This window comes from Protomyctophum bolini (assembly GCF_963924005.1).
Source record: "Protomyctophum bolini genome assembly, chromosome: 17".
Classification (NCBI taxonomy): Eukaryota; Metazoa; Chordata; class Actinopteri; order Myctophiformes; family Myctophidae; genus Protomyctophum; species Protomyctophum bolini.
Genome location: NC_137878.1, coordinates 33,671,220 through 33,694,608, shown reverse-complemented (window position 1 = coordinate 33,694,608; position 23,389 = coordinate 33,671,220). Strand labels below are relative to the sequence as shown.

The 23,389-nt window shown below is 43.6% G+C and overlaps 1 protein-coding gene across 1 annotated transcript in view; it reads left to right on the top strand.

The window, feature by feature from the left end:
- The window catches only part of LOC308332153 (receptor-type tyrosine-protein phosphatase U-like), a 165,620-nt gene that overhangs the window by 126,130 nt on the left and 16,101 nt on the right, over positions 1-23,389 (top strand). The window contains exons 13-22 of the mRNA XM_080787820.1: positions 527-563; positions 4,780-4,918; positions 7,975-8,132; positions 8,557-8,747; positions 11,456-11,528; positions 12,482-12,564; positions 14,619-14,636; positions 16,543-16,579; positions 21,507-21,604; positions 22,985-23,101. Coding sequence (XP_080643946.1) covers positions 527-563; positions 4,780-4,918; positions 7,975-8,132; positions 8,557-8,747; positions 11,456-11,528; positions 12,482-12,564; positions 14,619-14,636; positions 16,543-16,579; positions 21,507-21,604; positions 22,985-23,101 — 951 coding nt within the window. The remainder of the gene's footprint in view (positions 1-526; positions 564-4,779; positions 4,919-7,974; positions 8,133-8,556; positions 8,748-11,455; positions 11,529-12,481; positions 12,565-14,618; positions 14,637-16,542; positions 16,580-21,506; positions 21,605-22,984; positions 23,102-23,389) is intronic.

Sequence of the window (23,389 nt, the reverse complement as noted above, 5' to 3'; positions counted from 1 at the left end):
GCTATTATTATTACTTCTATCGCTTTCAAGTCAACTCTAAACAACACGAGAAACTTTTAGCTGACAGCTTCCTGGGGGCTGCCTGTCTGTCTGTCGCGCAATGCACTGTGGGTATTGTAGGAAATGATATTACCGTGCCTCAGCTCATTACATGACTCGTTCTCCGCAGCGGTTTCGCCAAATGTAAATATTTTTATTGTTTTCATGAACGGATATCATACTAAAGCATGACAAAGGCCATATAATAGTGGCGAACCGATCCTTTAATATGATGAGAAAGCCTGATTGTTCAAAATTGCGTATTTGGGAGGATAGAAAACATATGTAAGTTGAATTTCATGTAGTAGGCCCTTTAAATCTGTCCTAATAGACATGACACTGTATCTTAGGGGGAAAGATTTACATACTGTTATATGACATAAGGTTCTATATAGAACCACTGCTTTAGGGCACAGCTAATTGGGGATCCTAACAAGGGTTCGACTTTAACTCAAACTTGTTTCCTCTTTTTTCTCCCCATGCACAGGAGACGAGGATCAACTGCATCCGGATTGCTCGCAAAGGTATAGCGTTGATTCTGTTCTGTTCTGTTCTGTTCTGTTCTGGGCCATCCACGAGAAATACGAGATTTGATCAAATATATATATTATTGGTACCTTTTTCCGTTAGCTTCTGTTGCTAGCCTCCACAGGCCTCCCATTGTAGAAACAGCCTACATGATAAACCGTGGTACACATGCACACCGTTTTTTATGCTCAAAATTGGATAAAGTACCATGTTTGGGACCTTATAAAACATTAATCTGAGCTCGCGCTAAGAACATGTATTGTCCACGAGTTAGTACACAGCCTAGAGTGAGGCTAGACTACAGATATGGAGGGATATCACTTCCTGGTCGGGCGGACGTGGCTCTTCTTCTTTGCTTATGTCGCGCATTTCACTGGCACCAGCCTCACGATCCTGCCTATGGTAACAGCATGGAATCGGTTTTAACATTGTGGTCCAAAAAGAAACAAGCTGTCTTGGTGTTATTGTCAGGAAGGTGTCTCTGTATCGCTTGCGACAATCAGTCAGTCATACATATATGATACAGTCTGCTTCTAGCAAGCATTTAACTAATTAAGCAGCAGTAACATTAGCGTCAGTTGATTCTTCATATTTATATGAGTGCAGCGGCCTCATAGACTGTGAGCGGCCTGGATGATTTGATTTGTTTATTCAAACACAGTTCTTATATGAGGCTGATTCTAAAATCCTCCTATGGGGATTACAATGCAAATAAAAAGTACATGAACCCGTGGATTTGCACCCTCTACCAATATTGACATCAAACTTCGGTGCTCTATTACTGACGTTGACATTTTGGCGTGTTCTAACATTTTGGAATACCCCCGTTGGGTTACGGCAGCTTTGAAATGGAGAATGCAGCACCATATTCTGCTCCTTGAGACGGGAAGAGAGAGAGACACACACCTTGAGGCAGAGCGGAAAAGAGATATAGAAGTCTATAATTTAAACAGTAGGCATAGAGAGAGTAAGCAGATGAACAGATGGTGGTGAATTATAGCCCCTCTCTTCCCCTCCATATCAGATTGTGTCAGAATCTCATGAGGAAGGGCCATGTTAAATTGGATTCCTCTCCCCGAACTCTCCCTTTCTTATCTGAAGCACACTGACATCAAAGGTTCCCGCCTCACTATTGTCTGTCTGTGGCACAAAAGCAGTGGAGGTGCAGTTGCAGGCATATTTATATGAAACATCCTTTGGTCCTGTATATGATTGTGACCCTGAGGACGTACTTGATGTTGTTCCATTTCCTGTTCAGGTATTAGTGTTGGTGTGATAGCAGGTGTGTGGAGCTGCATTGATGCAAGACATTATATGCAGTCCACTGCCCATCAAGCAAAACCAGGATCCACATGGTTCCTTAGTAGTCTTTTGAAATTCAAGGTCTACAAATCTATTCCAAGTGTCTTGTTGCTGTTGCATTACATTTGATCTGGGGCAGAATAGCCTTGGGAACTGCAGGCGCTTTGTTTTCAATGGGGAACAAAAGAAAAGACTGGGCGAACAAGCCAGGAAAAGTGGCAAAGGATGGATGGATGGAGTAACAGTGCAAATGTTGTGACATCAGTGTTCTCCACTGTGTGCTACCGGGGAGGGGAGCGGGGGGAGGCGTCCGTTTCCAGCACCAGTTTGATCTGCCCCCTATGCACAGGAAAAGCGTAGGGTTCTATTATAGGCTATTATACCTTTAATGTGCAGTGTTTCATCTATAGCTTCAGTGTTTTGCTCATCAGTAGTGCAACCAAGTGACACTGCTCTGTCTTTGGTGAAACACCAAGGAAGCCCAAATGATGATTCATTGCGAGAGGGATCTCAAGCACCTGGCTGGGTGTGATGGAAATTTGGGGTCAAGCGATGCATAAAGAATATTAATGTGCTGACATATGGCTCAAGAGTCTGCTGTGGAAAATAGCCTTCCTGAATTGGAGAAAGCATCCATTCTGCTCCTCCAGGCCAAACACACTCGGGATCAATGGTCTAATCCTGCACCATACTATCCCTACCTTGTTCTCTGTCTGTCTCTTGGTCTCCTATCTCTCTCTCTCTCTCTCTCTCTCTCTCTCTCGCTCTCTCGCTCTCTCGCTCTCTCGCTCTCTCTCTCTCTCTCTCTCTCTCTCTCTCTCTCTCTCTCTCTCTCTCTCTCTCAGGTGGATAGAATGTTATATTGTAGGTAGAGGAGGATATTAGGCTCATTTACACAGATAAACCTTCCCTCTGTGCTCTTGCAGTGGTAAAAGAAGCTCGCTAGGATTACTGGAATACCCCAGTGTCATCTGCAGCTTCTCCTAGCAGCTGTTTTTATCCATCATTGATCTCATGCTTCATAAATTAGATTATGGGTAGGAGTTCATTTTTGTTGTAAATTGGCATAAGGACTAAGATTGGGGGATAAAAATGTATTTGGCTTCCAGACAAGCATTAAAAGACAGTGCATCCTCCCAGTAGAAACATTAACCCTTGCCCTGTGAGAATAGCTTGATAAAAAATGATCTCGGCATCTATTTAAATGTGTTAGGTTACTTTAAATTAGTTTAGACATGATAAAACTTTGTGAGAAAATGACAAAAGAACAAAAACAACCAATTACAACCAGAAACTAATTTGCACAATACAGAGGTAGGAAAACCCAAGCGGCTCATACAAACGTATTTTGTCAAGACAGGCGGACAAAAGAAACAACAAAATTAGAAATCAATTCAAGACTCAAGTGATTTGGATTGCAGGCAGAAACAAAAGATGTTCCAGTGGAGGAAAAAAAGGTGTTATAATGAAAAGAAACAAAACAACCATGCTGTGCGTGCGTGCGTGCGTGCGTGCGTGCGTGCGTGCATTGACAGTTGATTCACTGTCAATATGAATGCAGCATCAACGGCAGAATAAAAGCACATCAGATAGGCAGTCAATGTGTATAATGTTGACGATGGTGCAAATCATTTCATTGACAAAAGAGAGTGCTGCTGATTGTTTAGTCTGGTTAATGAAAGTGTTCTAAAGTGTCCATTACAATCAGAGCAATGGCAATCAAATAAAGTGTTCATTACAATCAGTGCAATGGGAAAGAGACCCGACAGTGTCCACATCAGTACAATAACCATACCCTAAAAGTTAGAGTTCAGAGTCCTTGGCATAAAGTATATTATTCCAAGTTATGTCACGGTTGACCTGGCAGAGCGACCATTGAGTGTCTCGTTGTAAACTGGCTACTGGCACAAAATATCTGTTGCTTCCTCTTCTGCTCAGACGCCCCACTACATCGTAGTAGGTAGGGGGTGGGAGGGGATCTCTATGGAGGCATCCAGCTACCTTGCTGTACGCACCTTAGCCACCTCCTCCACCTACTGTAAATATAGCTGTCACGATTACAAATTGAAGATTAATTGTCACACAAATAATTGTGATTAACGATTTAATTCTGTTTTGTTTATGCATTGATGCATTGAAAGTCTGTTTGGAGTACGAACAGCTGCAATACCGCTGGCAGCCAGCCATCGGTGTTGTTGAGTAGCCTGCTCAGTTGACACGGTGTGATTTTAGAAAAAGTGATGAAAATGGAAGGGCATGTGTGGATGAATGTATGGATTTTTCAACATGGAAATGATGGACGTTTATGCAGAAATAATTGTGATCATCTCAAATAATTGCAATGATGTAATAATTATAATAATTGTGACAGGCCTACCTCCACCCCCTCCAGTGAGGGCTTCTACTTTCTAATTCTTTGTTTGGCCCAAAACATTGTGTTTATTGTCATGGTTTGTCACGACAAGAGTTGGCTTTGTCCGCGCCGCGTAAACGTCTATAAATAAATACTTTCTGAAAAGTCTATGAGGAAAATGAACGGGGATTTCTTTTCCGGGTCTCTCAAGGGGGCGGGACTGCGACGCTCTATAGTCTAGTTATCTAAATGAACTATTACTCAGTGGAACTGGAACTCCTCTTTATAATACATACATTGAGGTTATCTGTTGTTTAATCGTGGTAATCCACTGCTACGTTATGTGAGAGGTATATGATTAGCAGCCATAGACATGAATAGAATTCAGGATTTATATGTCATTGGCACAAAGTATAGTCATGTGATAATAAGTAAATGTATAATCTGCAAGGCCTCAAAGTGTACTGTCGTTGCTTAAATGTACTATAGAAGATTTACATGGTTTCTTTGTTGTGTTAAAAACAGAATGAATGAAATGTCTTTGTTCCTCTGTGCAGCTGCATGCAAGGACTCCAAGCGGGCTCTGGAGGTATCCCAGCATGCAGAGGACATGGGCTTGATCCTGGGAGCCTGTGCTGGAGGTCTGGTGGTCCTCATCCTGCTTCTGGGGGCCATTGTCATCGTTGTCAAGAAGGGGTACGTACTGTACATGTGTTGGTGGTCAATCTGAAGTGATTTATGCTCCATGTTTCACGTCAGAGCCATGATACATCATCCATCTTCTACAATGTGAGTTGTTGGTGCTCTTAAGTCAGTGGCACTTTGATGTGAAGGACCCCAAATGTATTTGGTCAGAGACACTCATCTGAAAATATTTATTTTTTGCCAGGAACACCCATAAGAGAAGATTTGGGTTGTTCAAAACGTCCAACATTTTCATAAATTCGCTTTGTGATCAGCTTACAAATCTACATATTTCTATTTTGAATAGCTCAAATTACAAAATAGGGTTTTGGCCCCTACAGACTGTAGGAGTTTTAAAGTTGTCGGTGAGTCATCAGATTGTTATGTATTTCACACTACAGGAGTCTTTATTTTTTTTAATCTATAAAATATCAGTTATTACTGTATATCTGTCAATCTGTGTGGCTTTCACACTAAACGATTTATAGCCAAGTATAGGCATCACACACTTTATTCCATTTCATTTTGACATCTCACACGTGCAGGATGCCGTGATACAAGTGTGAGACCGACACAGGACGCCTCTCTCTCTCTCTCTCTCTCTCTCTCTCTCTCTGCGTGCACGCCACACGCACAGGAATAGCCAGGCTACACAGGGCGAAATGTTTGTGATAGCTTATCCGTATAGCCTACGTGCGCTATAGCGAGACAGGATGTTAAATCTTGATTTAACGTCTCTCTCCGTATGTGTGTGTATGTGTGTACACACACACACACACGTCACACACACACGTCTCACACACACACACACACACACACACACACACACACACACACACACACACACACACACACACAGACACACACACACACACACTCTCACACACACACACACACACACACAGTCACGCACACAGGCACACACACACACACACGTTTTATCGGCGCTATATCTCCTCGCAGAGCCTTTCACACACAGTGAGCAAAACATTGACGATCAAAGCCCGATCTTGTGTCAGATCGGGAGTTTTCTCAGCGAGTGCCAAAAATGGTCCCCGACAGCATGATCGGACCAAATATCATGCAGTGTGTACGGGCCATTAATGTGGTTTCGTTTAACAGATTGTTTTATAAAGAAAAGAAAAGAAAAGAAAAGAAAGAAAAATGCTGAGGACCCCACTTTCAGACCCACTGTCCTGAGTTACCCACCCAGAGGCCAGAGGAGTACAGTATCTCTATTCCACTTTGGCAGCTGTGCTCTACTAAGAAATACATTTTACAATGATAATGAATTTACAAGTGGAGATGGTGAAATAGCAGAACATTAATCCTACATTCTCTGACACTTCAGCCAACCTTTCGTGTTCCATCTCATCTTTTAATTTCAAGGTCCCTGTGCTGGCTGAGCAACCCCATCCCACCCCATTACCCCCAAAAGAAAAGTGAATGTGAAATGCACTCCGCTCGCATTTGAATCATTGGCTGCTTTCCACCGGCAAATTATATCTCTGCCGTCAACTGCACCTGCGATGTATACTACCTCCTCTCACACTAGGCAATGTCTCGACACTCAGTCGAGTGTGAAATATTTCAACAAGGGGCGTGTTATTCCATTGGCCATTCAATTACATGAGGCCAGCCGCTGTGGGTGCCACTCGATGAGCTGGTAATTGGTTAGGAAGGATGTTTTAGCTTGTCTTTTTTTTTTCTACAGAGCTCCAGTAGCATAGAGGATTTTGTGGAAGAGGAAAGTGATTGATACCATTCACAAGCCACAAGTATAGCCGACTACGTGATCCCGGAGAGAAATAATCTCTATGGGCTTGCGTTTATAATTAGCCAGCGATGTTGTGCTCTCCCATGGTTATTTTTGAGTGGTGCAACCACTCCAAGGAACAGCAATGTCCGTGTTCACCCGCCTATGTGTTGGTTCACCCACCCACCCATGCACCTATGTGACTGTGAGCACCATTAGTACACTATTAGTACTACTAGTACAGTAGGGGTGCTGTTGTGCCAGAAACAGAGAGTGAGATAGTGCTGCACTGTTGCCTGCTAATGAGAGAGAGAGAAAGAGAGAGAGACATCTGTAGATGGCACTGAATCCCTTGCCACTAATTTAAATATAACCAATCACCCAGCACATTTTTTAGGATGCAGAGTAGGCCACCCCGTTTTTCAATGCAAATAGCCAAAGGTGGCCGCTGGAATGCGGCAAAAACAAAACCAACTCTATGAATTCAAGGTTGTGTAATTGATAGAAAATATGTAATACTACTCCTTTAAATGTTAAAGGAGTAAAAAAAGCATAAAACACACAGTATGTTGACAATGACAAGAGAAAGAGAAATAATGAAAACATAATTTATGTACAATGTATAGTAGGCTTGGCATGTTATATGATTGATTGAATACTTTAACAGTTTGCAGGGGGGGAAAGCACAGGAAAGTACAGTTCTGCTAAGAGGATTTAAACCCAAGAAAGCCTACTGGCTTGTCTCCATGTAGGTCCTTCATACTCAATTAATCGAAAATATACACCATCAGTAGCTGTCAAGCGTTTTAAGGTTCTGGAGGCTTTGGTGGTATTCCCAGCAACATTCCAACACTATCTAAAGTATCTTCATTTGTCTCACTGTTGGCCATCTTGACCATACCTATTTCCTCTCTCTCTCTCTCTCTCTCTCTCTCTCTCTCTCTCTCTCTCTCTCTCTCTCTCTCTCTCTTCTCTCTCTCTCTCTCTCTCTCATGCTAATCAGAAGGGACTTCTACACTTACCCTTACTACCCGTAAGTGACTTCTCAATCCTGTTTCATACTGACTTCACTCTCAACCCTCTAGTCCTCTCTAGCACCAAATCCACCTCATCTTTACTGTCTTTCGTTCTATTTATCTCTACCTTCTCTCCGTTTACACCTCAAATCTCACTTCCTCCATTGCACCAAATTTCTCATCTCCTCAATCATACCCTCCCTCACTCACCCCTGTGTTTCTCTCTCTCTCTCTCTCTCTCTCTCTCTCTCTCTCTCTCTCTCTCTCTGCCCTGCCCCACGTCTCCTGTTCAGTAGGAAGAAGGTGAGCATCAACAAGGCGGCCATGTCGTATCGTCAGGAGAAAGGTCGCAAGCTGAGCTCTCTGGATTGCAGCATGACGGACCAGAGTACCCTGCAGCAAGATGAGAAGATGACGCACTCTTTCATGGACGCCCACGGCTGCAACACTCGAAGTAAGAGAGGCACAACTTTGCGACTGTTCTCTGAAAACCATGTGTCAAACAGATCTAATTTTCAGTGCATTTATTAAAATCGAATTAGCGTTCATGTCTCCTAACGACACAGAAGCTCTTTGTATCTAAAGGCCAGACCGCACCAATGCAACTTAATTTTCACAACTCCTTGCAACAAACAAGTTGCATGGCAAATCATTGGTGTGGAGTGGGCTTTAGACACCTCAATGCCAGTTGGCCAACATGTAGAAATATTTCCTTTTCTTATTTTAATGTCTCTGGAGCTCCCCTTTAGGCTGCGTAGTCAGATCCGGGGAGACAAAGAATACATTCATAGAAAATACATCTACATAAAGTGGTGCCTGCCTATACATACTGTACGCAGCATCATATGTTGTGCATTGAGTTTGAAATGTGTGCTCAGATGAACAGCGTTCCTCTGTGAACGAGTCAAGCAGCCTCCTGGGAGGCTCCTCCCCTCACCGCCTCTGTCGGAGGAAGAGCTCTCCCTATCACACGGGTCAGCTCCACCCAGCGGTACGCGTGGCTGACCTCCTCCAACACATCAACCAGATGAAGACTGGCGAGGGATACGGCTTCAAGCAGGAGTATGAGGTGAGGGGGGGGGGGACGGGGGACGGACAAGAAACAACAAAATACCAAATATCCACATTATTTACATGGTGCCTGAGATAAGATATAAAAAGGTGCGTGAGCAGCAGATGTATGCTGTGCAGGTCCATGAGAAAAAGGAAAAAAAAGTCAAGTCACATGTCTGTGTAATCCATCTAATGATCACAAAAATATATGTATTACATGCATTTTAGTTACTTTTATCAGGGTTAAAGATTAAAGGTCATAGGTCAATTTTGATTAAAAATGTCCAGAGATTTTGAAGTTGTGTGTAAATTTGTGCCTCTGTGAAAAAATCGTATCGTGAACCTCATATCGTGATACGAATCGTATCGTGAGCTGAGTGAATCGTTACATGCCTAAAACTGATATTCTCTCATGTTTTCATCGTGACATCTTAGAGGGAAACATTTACATTCTGTTAGTATGACATAAGGTTCTATAAAGTAATTCACGGGTGCCGTGGATGAAAACGTTATTTACAGCCACTGGTGTAGTGGCCCTAGTGGACCTTTCCCTGCTGTACTGTGAGCGTCCATGTCTCTGCCCCGTATAGCAGTACTGACTCCACTGGTGTAGTGGCCCTAGTGGACCTTTCCCTGCTGTACTGTGAGCGTCCACTGCCTCTGCCTCTGCCTCCACTGTAGCACTGTAGTGTCCTCCGGAACTCTTCCGTTGAGGCAGTCCAGGCACAGAGATATTTGAAGTCCTTCACTACCTCGAGCGCCATACCGCTGGCATTAGCAATGGTTCTGCATCTGTGTTGATGAATGCCTTAGCTTTAGTTTTCTTGCAATTGAGCTTGAGCTGCATTCTACTGCCACCACCAGTATTAGTTATTTTCTGCTGTGTCCGACCGAGACTATAGGGAAATGTCATATTTGCATACTGTACATAATGCTGCAGACAACTTCTGATTACTTTATGAAGGCTGCACTGAACATTTTTTATATTCATCAGCCGTGCAATAAAGTGTAGCTTTATTTCAGCCCCATGGCAGAATTAATACAGCTAGACAGTATTCCGGGCACTGTAATTAGGCCTTTTACAAATGAAATCCCCTTTCTTTCTCTTTGAACTTTGATACAAAGTTTCTCACTTCTGCCGTTGGCGATAAACCTTTTTTACCCTTCATCTTCTTCTGCACATCCACCTGCAGGAATCCAGAGACACATTTTTAGATTCATTAAATGATTCCCCGAGGCCCAACAAATTTACCTCCCAAAAATCAATATGACGGTCGCTTTTTTCAGTCTGGCTCCTCATCCTCATTGCCTGGAGAAATAAACAAGATGAAGAGGATCAGTGTGCACACCGCTGTCACACTTCATAACGCTTATTTAAGTTATTTCCCACCGGGTCGACGCCATTGCCATTGATCTCGCCTTTTTCTTTTGCAAGGCATTGTGGGCGTTGAGGTGGGTGACAACAACATCTGGATTCTGATTAAGTAGACACACCTTTAGCTCTACTCCAATAGCCTACATGCATTTAACTTTTAAGTTGTAAGCTTTCAAAAGAATCACACTCGTGTGAAGTGAGGGGCGCTCTTATCATCATACATCATCACATTCCGGCCAATCACTTTTGGCGTCCTCACTTTTCTGTCCTCACTTTTTATCTTCACTTTTTAAGCCCTCGGCCAATCAACTCATCGCTATGGGGTACACATCAACAACAACAACAAAATACTCAAGTACAGATACACACAAAATGTACTTGAGTACGGTTAAGTAAATGTACTTTGTTACTGTCCACCACTGGCAGTAAGTGATGCAGTGAAGAATGTACCGTGTACGGCTCTGTGTGGAGGTGTGCTGGATGTCAGCGAGTTCCCAAGGAGAGCGTTGAGATGGACAGAGGTGGATGAGACAAGCTTCTTAAGTAGGATTAGAGCAGGTATTACCTGTGTTGGATCCAGTGGCCGAAGTAATCCCCTGATCACAATGCTGTCCCTGGTTTGTCCCGCAGGCCTCAGGTTTCTCCCAATTTGTCATTCCCCTCCCCCCAGGGGATTGGACCACCTTTGATGAGGGACTCAGTACAAGTGTGTGATTGTGCCCAGTGCGGAGCTAGGCGATCAGGGTGAAGTGGCCCTGGCCCTGCGTTCACTCTCAACCAAGCACTTTTTATTTTGAGCCAGACCGATCAGTTTGGCCAATACCTGTATATAAGCCATTATTTGACTTTTTTATTACGGTATCTGCAATTTTACAACCAATGTGTCCTGATTATTATTATTATTTTAAGACATTTTGGAGGCTTTGATGCCTTTATTGATAGACAGTAGACTGACATTGCAACCTAGGGTGCCCGGACCACCACACCGGCGGGCCCTATGTGTCCTGATTTTATCCACTTTCAACCTGGCATGCATATTAGGTTGCGTGCCATTATATGATTTTATCACTATTATTAGGGTTGTCCCTATCTGATCACGTGACCGGAAATCGGGGCCGATTACGTAATTTCCAAATGATTGGAATCTGATCGGGGCTTCCAAGACGTCCCCATTAAAATGAGGAACAGCTCTTTCAAAATAGCAGATCTATGCGACGCGATGTGAGCATAAACGTGTTCTATAAAACACTGTTGGTGTTGCTGTACTGTTGAAATGTCAGGGTACATCTTCTCCCAATTGTGCTTATAATTAGTATAATTCATACTATTTTGTGACCTGTTCTTTGCAGAGTTTTTTCGATGGCTGGGATGTGACAAAGAAGAAGGACAAGGCCAAAGGAAGACAAGATAGTTTACTCAGCCGTAAGTCACAATTACTGTAGCATCCCAGTTATCTGTATCAGTAATAATAATAATAATAATAATAATAATTATTATTATTATTATTATCTGTATCAGTAGGACTAATGATCAAAAGATGTGGTGTCAACACTCCTTGTCACTGACACGGGGAATCCAAAACACCACTGCATGGAATCACACAAACTTGCATATAGTTTTGTATATTAGTGTTTGTCTTTAAACCATTCAGACCTGAGGCCGATTCTACAAATGTCTTCTAAAACTCTGTTTCATGTCAGGGACCCCCCAAAATGATGTGTCATCATTGGCTGTGGACCCCCATTCCATTGTTTTGTTCATCGATCAACACAGTGTATGCCACAAATTAAACATTATACACATTTGACAGTGGAGCAGTCCTTTAAGTCTGTCTAAATGTAAAGTGTGGGCGGCAGTTGCTCAGGGGTATAGAGTGACCGGATGGCAACCGCAAGATTCCCAGTTCGAACCCGGGCTCTCCCAGAGTTCGTGTTGAGGTGTCCTTGAGCAAGACTCTAATTGCTCCCGATGCGCAGGTTGGTGCCTTGTATGGTTTCCTCCGGCATCGGTGTGTAAATGTACTTTAACCCATTCTGACCTGAGATCAGATTCATACGAGGTTTCCACTGGACACACACTGGTCTTGATGAACCCATTCTGACCCGAGATCAGATTCTAAAAATGTCAGTCGTTCTTCGATTTTTCAAAAATAGCAGACCTACAAGCTCGTAGCGCGCCACTCGGTGGCGCGCTATGAGCTTGTAGATCTGCTATTTTTCAATAGCTAAAGCATAACATGATGCCGACACCAAAACGGGTTCCCGGTCAGAATGCGTTAATGCACAATCTCTGTAAAGCTATATAAATGCACCATTTACCATTTAAATGCAATTAAGTTGTCAATTAACTTATCAATTAACGTCATGTATTTTCAGATGATCGTCATCAAGTCAAACTGCACTCTTTGCTGGCAGACCCCAACTCTGACTCTGACTACGTCAACGCCAACTACATCGATGTAAGTCACTTTAATGATAAAACTATAAAGTTGGCTTACTGCTAAATCAAAGCTCCCCTCGAGCGGCAGCTCCGTGATCGATTGCTTCCAGTCTCTACTAGACGCCCATTAGAGCTGTGATTGACACAGTCTCTACTAGACGCCCATTAGAGCTGTGATTGACACAGTCTCTACTAGACGCCCATTAGAGCTGTGATTGACCCAGTCTCTACTAGACCCCCATTAGAGCTGTGATTGACCCAGTCTCTACTAGACGCCCATTAGAGCTGTGATTGACACAGTCTCTACTAGACCCCCATTAGAGCTGTGATTGACACAGTCTCTACTAGACCCCCATTAGAGCTGTGATTGACACAGTCTCTACTAGACCCCCATTAGAGCTGTGATTGACACAGTCTCTACTAGACCCCCATTAGAGCTGTGATTGACACAGTCTCTACTAGACCCCCATTAGAGCTGTGATTGACACAGTCTCTACTAGACCCCCATTAGAGCTGTGATTGACACAGTCTCTACTAGACCCCCATTAGAGCTGTGATTGACACAGTCTCTACTAGACCCCCATTAGAGCTGTGAATGACCCAGTCTCTACTAGACGCCCATTAGAGCTGTGATTGACACAGTCTCTCTCTACTTAACCTCACGTCACCAGGCTTTCCACCTCGGAGGAAGATATGTGATCAACAGTTCTTTATTTCTGTGGTAATCCCCTCCTATATTCAGCTATTAGTGTATGTTCTTCGTCCTACATAACATTATATTCCCATTGACAATGAATGGAGAATTTTACGTCATATTGTCTATTTCACGTCAGTATGATTTCTGAACTTATTTAACCAAACTTACAGCAACTTTAAGTGTGCTAGCACATTGGTACATAGCTTCCTCCTCAAAAATTCTACAAGTTCAAATAAGCTTGGAGAACCATGCCTTGTGACCAAAAACGCTCATATTCGCCACATGGCACCACATTTGGCTCCAATAAAACAGGCTTGATCCTCTCATCTGGTTTTGATCACACCAGCGGTTCAACTGCGGTGAAGATCTCTCTCCAATCCCAGTGGCAGAGTGTAGCACCTGTCACATCACATCACAGCAGCTTCGAACCACATGGACCTACAGGTTCTGAAGAACAAACACCTTTTTATTCTGCTGTTAGCTCATGAAGTAAAGGTCATTCAATTTCAGAGTTGGCACTGAAAAGCCTCTCTTTATAAACTCTGGCTCCATTTTAGCATATAATAGATGTGAAAGTGAAGCTGTACGATAGAGCTTGTTCTACTCTCTGAATACTGTATTAGGGCCATTAGTTTCACCATTGTGTCTTTGACAAAAGCAGATGGAAGGAGGACAATGAGGACTGGATTGGTTGTAGATGCCTGACGCAGCAGCGTTATGTGGACGGAGATGGTTTGAAGAGGAGCCATTTAACCTCACTGCTTGTGCAGCAGTTCAGTGCCAACTCTCTTTAGAATGAGAGACAATTAGAATGAAAGCTCTCTGGTGTCATTGAGCGTGAAAATAAACGCCTCCAGCGACCATAAAGAAAGGGAGTTGATGTTTGTCTTCACCAACATGTGAAGTGATGCCCTCGCACTATCGCATGCTGCAGGGAGCGCACGCACACATGCACACACACAGTCTCGACTTGATTCCTCATCTGAGTAGCCAATATCTAGAGCTACTATGACTCACCAGGCATTCTCTTTTTGGGAATGTTTTTTATAATGATGGGATTGTGTGTAACTCTTGATAGTTCTCTATTTTGTCAATCTCTCCTCGTCCATTGTACCTCGACAACAGGTCTAGTCTGCAGGCTGGGAATCTGCTACAGGAGCAGAAGAATAATTGCCATAACCATGGGTCCCCAGATGCATTTCAAAATGTAATTTTTTTTCTTCCCCCGGACAGTGGCGTGAAGGGTCGCTGGGCGACACGTCGACAAGCACGACTCCCACTGTTCTGATCACAATAACTAGCTCTTGTATCCTCCCCTCCTTCCCTCTCTTTCTTTTCTTTCCCCTCCCCGCTCCCCAACCTTTGGCGTCTCTTAGATTCGGATAAACAGGGAAGTAAGTACTTGGCTTCTCTTCTCTTTCCAATTTTCCATCTGCCCCGCCACGCCCATCTATTGCCCCCTCTGTATCCCTATACCAGCTCTCCATGGTGTCCTTTCCTCCCTCCTGCTATGACCTGATGGTCCTTCCTGACCATTGCTATTCCTCCGAGCCTTCCTGACCATTGCTATTCCTCCGAGCCTTCCTGACCATTGCTATTCCTCTTAGCTTAATTGAGCCAAACTGGCTGTAGCTGCTCTCCACCTCCCTTCTTGCATGTGTAATCAGATCCTCAGGTGGAGTTAGATGTTGATGTTGATGCATCCTGACACAGGCCTGGCTGAGAGACTCCACACAGAAAAATCCATTTAGGTCACATTGTGCATACATAGAAGAGTCCACTAGGTCTCATCATGCATATCTCTGCATCTCTCGGGCAGAAAGCGAAATGTTCATTTCTTATAAATAAACAGACAAAAAAAACATCAAAAAAGTATGTCTGGCTTAAGTGGCTTTTCTTGTGACCACCGCGCTCTGACTTATGGTGCGTCCCGACTCCCCATTCAAATAACATTATAGATATAAAGGTAATGGGTCGCACACACCAAGACTGCGTTTTTAGTTTTTATTCTTGCATGATGGAATGGCTGTCCAGCCTTCATCAGTGTGGAGGCTGGACAGCCGAAACGTCTGTCATTCCATCATGCAAAAATAAAAACGCAGTTTTGGTGTGCGACCCATTACCTTTAGTTCTATAATGTGGCTTTCACTCGTGACATCACGTGGCAGCCAAGTCTATGGATGTTTGCTTTAAGTGCGTACAGTAGACTTGTGCATGTTATGTTTTTCCTTTAGTACCACAGACAAAAAACAGTCCAAATTTCATTCTGACCCTTCCACGAAAAGGCCTCGTTGTCCTGACCCCTTATCTATCATTTATACATTATGGATAAATAGTGTGGACTTAGACAGTTTTTTGTCTGTGGCATTATTGTGTATTATTCGTGTCCTCACTTGCCTCCTGTTTGGCACCGTGGTTGCCAAGTTGACAAAGATGACACGTGTTGGTCTGTGGGAGTTCGGCACCAAAAGGCTCATGGGAATCGTGGTCACTGCAATTTTCAATAGCAATGTCCGTCCATCTCCACTTTATTCCGACAGCCATGACAGTTTCCATGCCTGCCTGGCTGAATATGTACAGTAATTACATAATAGTCAGTGTGTGACATATTCTGTGTCTGTGGTACACGTGCGTATTATGTGTATGCCGGAGTTGGATCCTGAGCTATAGCTTGGGAATTAATCTGGCTGCACCTCTTTACATTTTCACTACACAATGCTTTGGCTTTGGAGGTGGATTAAGCCACAAACAAGGCAAATCACACTGTACTGTAGCAGAGCTGAGAAGAGAGGAGAATCAGTCAGAGTCACTCGGGTATAATAAGTCAAAGATCACTCATGTCTGCATCTGGTTAACCAGGATCCACAGATGCATGCTGGGAGATGGCAGCCCGCCACCATTGGCATGCAGCACTCTCACTCTGTTCATAATGATCTGGCTCACAGACACCGGCAGGGACAAAGACCATCATTTTGTGATTCTAAGTGAGATACCACAACAAAAGGCTGCTCAATAAAAAGCAATCATGGATGGCAGAGCACACATTCATTTTTGTGGGCTGTGAAATATGGTTTTATTAAAAAAGTGCAGCAGACATTTTTCTGCTACCGACTCTTGAAGCTCTTAGACCAAATGAGACATGACTTGATGCTGGAAAAGGAGAGAGAGAGAGAGAGAGAGAGATAATGGAGCGAGGGGCCAAATCAGAGTTCCATGTTCATATCGTGATTTTTATAATTATTGACACACACTCTCTGCTTCCTCCAACCTCTTTCCTTTCATCCTGTCAACTTCATACAGGGCTACCAGCGATCCAACCACTTCATCGCCACCCAGGGTGAGTATCACCCACGGAATACGTACATCATAACAAAGAGATTTACAACCTTTTTAATTTCAAGGACTCTGCAGTTTGATTTGCATTTGGCCACGGGCCCTATTCGATGTCATGTTTGATTCGTGGCACCCCTAACCTACAGTACACTGTAATATCCTCACTGTTCATTTAACTCTGGGCTTTTAAGAAAACTATTAAAAAAACAAACTACTATAAAAACTGGTCAAATAGTATTTATAAGAAAGAGGCATTTTGTTTTTAAATAGCATATTGCTATTTTCACTATATATTCCAGGTGGTGGCGTCAGACCCCAGTGCAAATCTGATCATTTTGGGGGGCCGCGGCCACACATTTGTGTGGACGGAAACATAGGGACATTGGGTGTTGGCCTTTCCATGTACCTCCCCAGCTGTCCATATTGTAATGAGCTGATATAACGAGCTGAATAATTAATGTGCAAACAAAAGGGGAAGCGATGTTTCACCACACTCCGCCTGACTGACTCCTGACAACCGTGGCTTTGTCCTATACCTCATAAAACCGTCCCGGTGTGAACTCTGCTATCCACTTGCCAAATCAAACGAGTTCGGATCTGAGGCGCGTCTGAAGCCTGTCCTAGATGTAAACACTCACACCTGTCAGTCAGTCCCACGCTGTTACGCCATCTCCGTGTGAAGTGGTTACTTTGTGTCTTTCTTCTGCAGAGGAGAGACGTGTGGTGGTGCATTATCATTCTGTACGTTATACAAAGTATGATGTCGCCCTGCAAACCCCCAGGCACAAACACACATTTCACAAACACAAATAAACAGAGCTAAGAAATCTTCTGTTTATTCAGTCAGTGTCTTTCATCAGAGCGTAATCCCCCTCTGATTTCTGTCTGTCTTTTGTCTTTGGATGCAACCTTGCTGCTTCACAAAAAAGAACGTGCAGTCATGAATTTTGTCTGCTTTTCTCTCACACGCGCTTTCTCATACTGCTCCCACCCAACCCCGACACCCCTCTCCCTCTGTCTCTCACACCATCTGTCTGCATTACTTTGTCATGTGCGTGCACTGCCCACAAACGCACGCACGCACACGCACACACACACACACACGCACACACGCACACGCACGCGCACACACACATACACACACTGTTCAGTGTAACACATCAACGGAGGGTGTTTGCATATGAATAGTTTGCCTCTCTGTGGGCTGCTTGCTGCAGAAGCCCATAGAAGCTGATCCAGTGAGTTGAGCCTGGAGCCACATGTTCCTGTGTAGGAGAGCAGCAGGTGCTCTGCATGGGGCCAGGGCCCGTTCTGTATTCTGTCCAGAATTAACCCATTCTGAACGGGAACCCATGTTGGCATGTTGGTGTCAGCATCATGTTATGCTTTAGCTATTGAAAAATAGCAGATCTACAAGCTCATAGCGCGCCACCGAGTGGCGCGCTACGAGCTTGTAGGTCTGCTATTTTTTGAAAAATCGAAGAACGACTGACATTTTTAGAATCTGATCTCAGGTCAGAATGGGTTCATCAGACCAGTGTGTGTCCAGTGGAAACCTCGTATGAATCTGATCTCAGGTCAGAATGGGTTAAGGTGTGGGAGGAGTTGCATGATGTGCGCCATGCAGAGCCGGCGTGCTGTGGCGTCTGAAAGCACAGCACAGCGTGCCATGCATGCGGATCCACTCAGTGAGTGGCATCAATCAGTGTCCGTTTCTCCTTGGACCCTCTGGCCATGTATTGACAGACCCCGCTGACGCTGGAGAAATGAACGTAACGTCATGTGATATCGGCGGTGCATGTGGGGAGACTGACTTACCAAGCAGGGAAGTGAGCCACGATACGAACAAACCGAACAAAAGGAGCAGTCCGTCAAGGTGTTGTTATGAGAGCCTATTGTGATCCATGGAGCGTTCTGTCTGCTCACCTCGCTGTCTGCCACAGTACAGCCAAGACTATGCTGTTATACGCAGTGGTCGAAACTCGAAAGTAACTCAGTACAACTACTCCGGTACTGAACTTAAGTACAATTGTGTGGTATTTGCACTTTACTTGAGTATTTCCAATTTCCAGTATTTGCTGACCCAGTAATGAAATGATACAAATGAGCTTGATGCATATTAACACAGTTTGAAAGTTGAAGGACGTTTTTATTCCAACAGAATTATTAGGTGGTTTAAATTACATTACAAACACAGCTCTGTTTTTGTGTGTTTTGTTTTGTTTATTTATGTTCTAGAATTGAATAGTAGTTCTCAAAGAAACCCTTAAAGGCCTTTAACTCAGAGTGTATACACTCCAACCAAATGGTTCCTTGAAATGTAGTGGTTACCAGACCAATTTCAAGGAACTTCATTAGAAAAAACTGATCTTTATGCTATTCTGTTTTCTAAGCATGGCAGTATATTGTAAAAAAATACATGAACAGTGAACAATGTTTTACATCAAGTTGACAGCTTACTGAAAGGTGATAACGAGGGAGTGTTCATAGGAGTCGTTCGGAGTTGAATAAATTACCCATTGTTCACACCGATCCATCCTTTAGATGGGATTTTCTCAGATTGGACCATTCTGGTTTAACAAGATTCAAATGAGAATATCTGATTCAAATGTGTTCCTGGCAAAACTGTAGTCGGGTGCTGCAGCTGTCGTGTGATATAATTATTGTGTTTTAAAAAGGCAGCTCAGCCTTCACAGAGCCTTGCAAGCTTCGCTCGGGGCACAAACACATGTCATGTTAAGACAAGGTAGAAAATAATTATAATGCAAAGAAATACAAGTGCTGCTCTAATGAGATTTATTTTACAGTGATTTAGCCTGTTAAGCTCAAATACCTTCGTTGGCCTGAATGTTGCCATACTTGTTGGCGTTTTGGTGAATCAGATGTGTCTGGTTTTGGGTTGGATTCACTGTCAGATGTGGTACCACTACTCCTAACTGTTCCTCCAGCTTTGTTTTTTGTGATGTAATAGTTTGAAGAAGCATTTTCAGAATAGAGCTACTGTAGCTATAACATAGATTTTGTCTGTATAGAGGACTTTATTGTAAGCCATGAGTTCATAATCATAACCATCAAGAGCTTCTTTGAATGGTGAAAATATAAAGTAAATCTGACCAGCTACTGTACTGTTGCTCCCTCAACAGAAACAAGTCAGAGGGCTGTGCCAGCAATACAGCAGGCCAATCGAACTAGTATTCTCATGAATAATGTGAATACAACCCAAACAAACTGAACAATGTTTTGTGAAACCGAACAGTCTTTGGTGGGGGAAAAAAGTGCTGATATTTACTTTGACTTTGGTCCCTTATTGTATTTGTCTCTTCTTCTTCTTTTTCTTCTTCCAAAAATAGCAGTTATGGCTTAACCATGCAGCCGGTTCTCGTGAAACTTGGCAGAGAGGGCACGGTGAGGATGCGAAGCCCACGACCATTGGCCAAAGGGTGGCGCTATTGCACTCATTTGGCAGGCATAGCTCATGAACCGTTTGACCGTCTGCAATAAAACTTTGATACGCATATGCGTCTCCTCATGCCGAACATGTTGACTTTTGACCTCTGGCCTTTACATCACCCACCGTTTTGAATTATATTAAAAACAGATCTCCTCCCGGGATCTTTGATCAAAATTCACGAACATTTTTACATATTTGGACCTATATCGACAAAAAAAATCGTGAGGATCTTTTTTAAGTGAAAAAAATTAACGATTTATGAGTCAATGAAAATTGTAGTTTTATGAAAATTCTGCTCCTGCCCCTAATACATACAGTACATGCAGAGTCACATGTTTATGAAACTTTACAGTTTGGTAGAGGGTCATGCCAAATAGGGGCACTATAGAAAATGAAACCTTTGAACAGGCATAACTCATGCCTTGTTTTCCACATGTGCCTTGACCCATAGAGAACACATCTGTCATGATGTATGTGAAGAAATTTGTAAAATCTAAAATAGCTGTAAGCAGTGATAAGAGGAGCCAAGGAATGCAGCAATAAGAAAAAGACTAAGCAATACTCACAATAAGCGGGTCTGTTTGGAGTCTGTTTAGGGTACGAACAGCTGCAATACCGCTGGGTGACCTAAAGTGGCACTGTTGAGCAGCCTAAAAGGGCCATTTCACACTGAGCACTTAACTGCGACCAGCCAGCGGTGTCGTTGAGCAGCCTACACCGCTCAGTTCACACGGGTGTGTTTTCTCTTATTGCTTGGCCACGTCTTATCGCTGCTTGCAGCTATATTGTGTATCCATCCCGATGGGAACCATGACTGATAAGGTGTGACCTTCTTCAGTGAAGGTCAAGTGAATCAGTTACAGGAGATGTCACACAATGTTCCTATCAAGCTGGGTGGGTGTCAAGAAGTGTTAAAAATGAAGGGACATATTGGATCATAAAAAGGAAAACACAGCATAACCAGCTCGGCAGCCAACATGAGATAGAGCCTTGTGATATTATCAGAGGCGCAGTGTAATGAAATCAATGAAAGTGTCATCTGCCCTGAGGACTGTGATTTGTGTCACCAAACGACGCCTCTGTGAGCCAACGCAGGGCTTTGTTTACACAACATCTCAGGATTTGTGGGTATATTGAAATGTCATTTCTCCCAGTATGTGAAGAACACAGAATGGACAATAGTTCACAAATGACACACTGTTACTCTATTCTCTGGCATGGATTACATCGTGTCTGTGTTGATGGTTATTGCTACTATTTGCCCTGACTTATGGCTCATCTCTCCACCCCCTGCATCCTCCTCTCTGTCTGCACCTCGGTCTCCTTCTGTGCCTCATTTTATTTATACGCCTCCATCTCTTTCTTCATCTGCATCTCGTTCTTTGCCTCCATATCTTTCTGCATCTCCACCTCTTTCTGTCCTTCTCCCTTGCCCGTTTGTGTGATGCGCACCTCCCCTCCCCCTTCACCTCCTCCACAGGTCCCAAGCAGGAGATGATCTATGACTTCTGGAGAATGGTTTGGCAGGAGAACTGCTTCAGCATCGTCATGATCACCAAGCTGGTGGAGGTGGGCAGGGTACGTACCTCCGACCAAGCCTCCCATCCGTGAAGATAGATGGAGGCAACATGTATTTATGGAGCTGCCCTTTATCATTTGTTACATACAGTAGATGTAACAGAGCAGCGGTTGTAGCTCTCCTTGGTCGATGATAGGGTCTTGCCGGTCCCCAGTGGAGAGCCATGAGTAATCACCAGTTACTTTGATGACAGTGGTACAAGGTCAGCCCTGATGCACATCCCCTTGTCTACGGTACTTCACAGAGGAGAGTGAGCTCTTTCTGAGGAGAAACCTGCGTTTACCAAGGCTGATCAGAGTGCAGGTGACAGCAATACACTATACACCAGAGATGTAGTCTTTTTTATTGGCCTAAAATATTGTCTATATACATATATCCATGAATCCACTTGCTGACCGGCTGTCACAATTGGGCAATTTCTTTAATCTGGGTCTTGTGACCCTACCATTAACATCCTATGGCAGGCAAAAATGTAAAACTTTCCTTTTGCTTCATGTAGCATGTGACATGTCAAACTAGGGGGATTTCAGAATCATGAAAACCCCCTAGTTTGACACGTCACATGCTACTTAAAGCATGAGGAAAGTTTGACATTGTTGACAATTTTGCCTGCCATAGGATGTTAATGGTAGGGTCACAAGAAACCCCAATAAAACAATTGCCCAATAGTGACAGCCGGTCAGCAAGTATGTATATAGACAATATTTTAGGCCAATAAAAAAGACTATATACTGTACCAAATTTCCCACTTTAAACAAAAGAAGCCTGTCGGCTGCCAGACTTTCAACCTTGGCCAATCGCTAGGCGCTGTCCGTGGTGCTGAAGTCTTTCCCCAGACCTCTGCTCTCCTCAGAAATCAAAACACACATCACACGTGTGTGTGTGTGTGTGTGTGTGGGGGGGGGGGGGGGGGGGGGTGTGAGAGAGAGAGAGAGAGAGAGAGAGCAGAAATGAGTTACTACTATTACTACTGTATACTACTACTGTGAGGATCGCATTGAAAGTTGTGGAAAATTGCAGGTAGCAGATCTACAAGCTTGTAGATCAGCCGCACAACTAAGACAAATAATCACACTTGTGTGAAGTGAGGGGCACTTTTATCATCATACATCACATTCCGTTCTCAGCCAATCAAATAATTTCTGTGGTACCAACACACAAAGCTGGGCATAGGAGGGGCTAGCGGCCCTCAAAAACTCTTACCCCAACACCAACATCTTACCCCAACACCTAACGCCCCAACCTGAAACCTTTCCTAATGAAAACCTATGAAAATGGTCCGCAAAATGTCTGTTTCTCAAATTGTACAATACGTTTGGTCTTCAAAAGTAGAGTAATACAATTACTCACGCATATTATTTTAAATTGTGTTTGTCCAGATAAAGTGCTGTAAGTACTGGCCTGATGACAGTGAACTGTATGGAGACATCAAGATAACGTTGCTGAAGACTGAAACTCTAGCAGAATACACCGTCCGCACCTTTGCTATGGAGAGGGTGAGTCTGACACACACACATGCGCACACGCACGCACGCACGCATGCACACACACAAGTATTCACACCTGACATTTCAAACAACATAGACCCTGAAACACAAAACATGACAAAAGACCAAGATCATCAAAACTTCACACAAAAAGAGAAGACATGACTCATGATTCAAATAATACATCCCCCACACACATGTATTGTTATTCAACCTGGACCATGCCACCCACCTCTCAGTTCTAATGCCAACTACGCCAGCTGTGCCCTCTCTACAAGGGCACAGCTCCGCACCGCC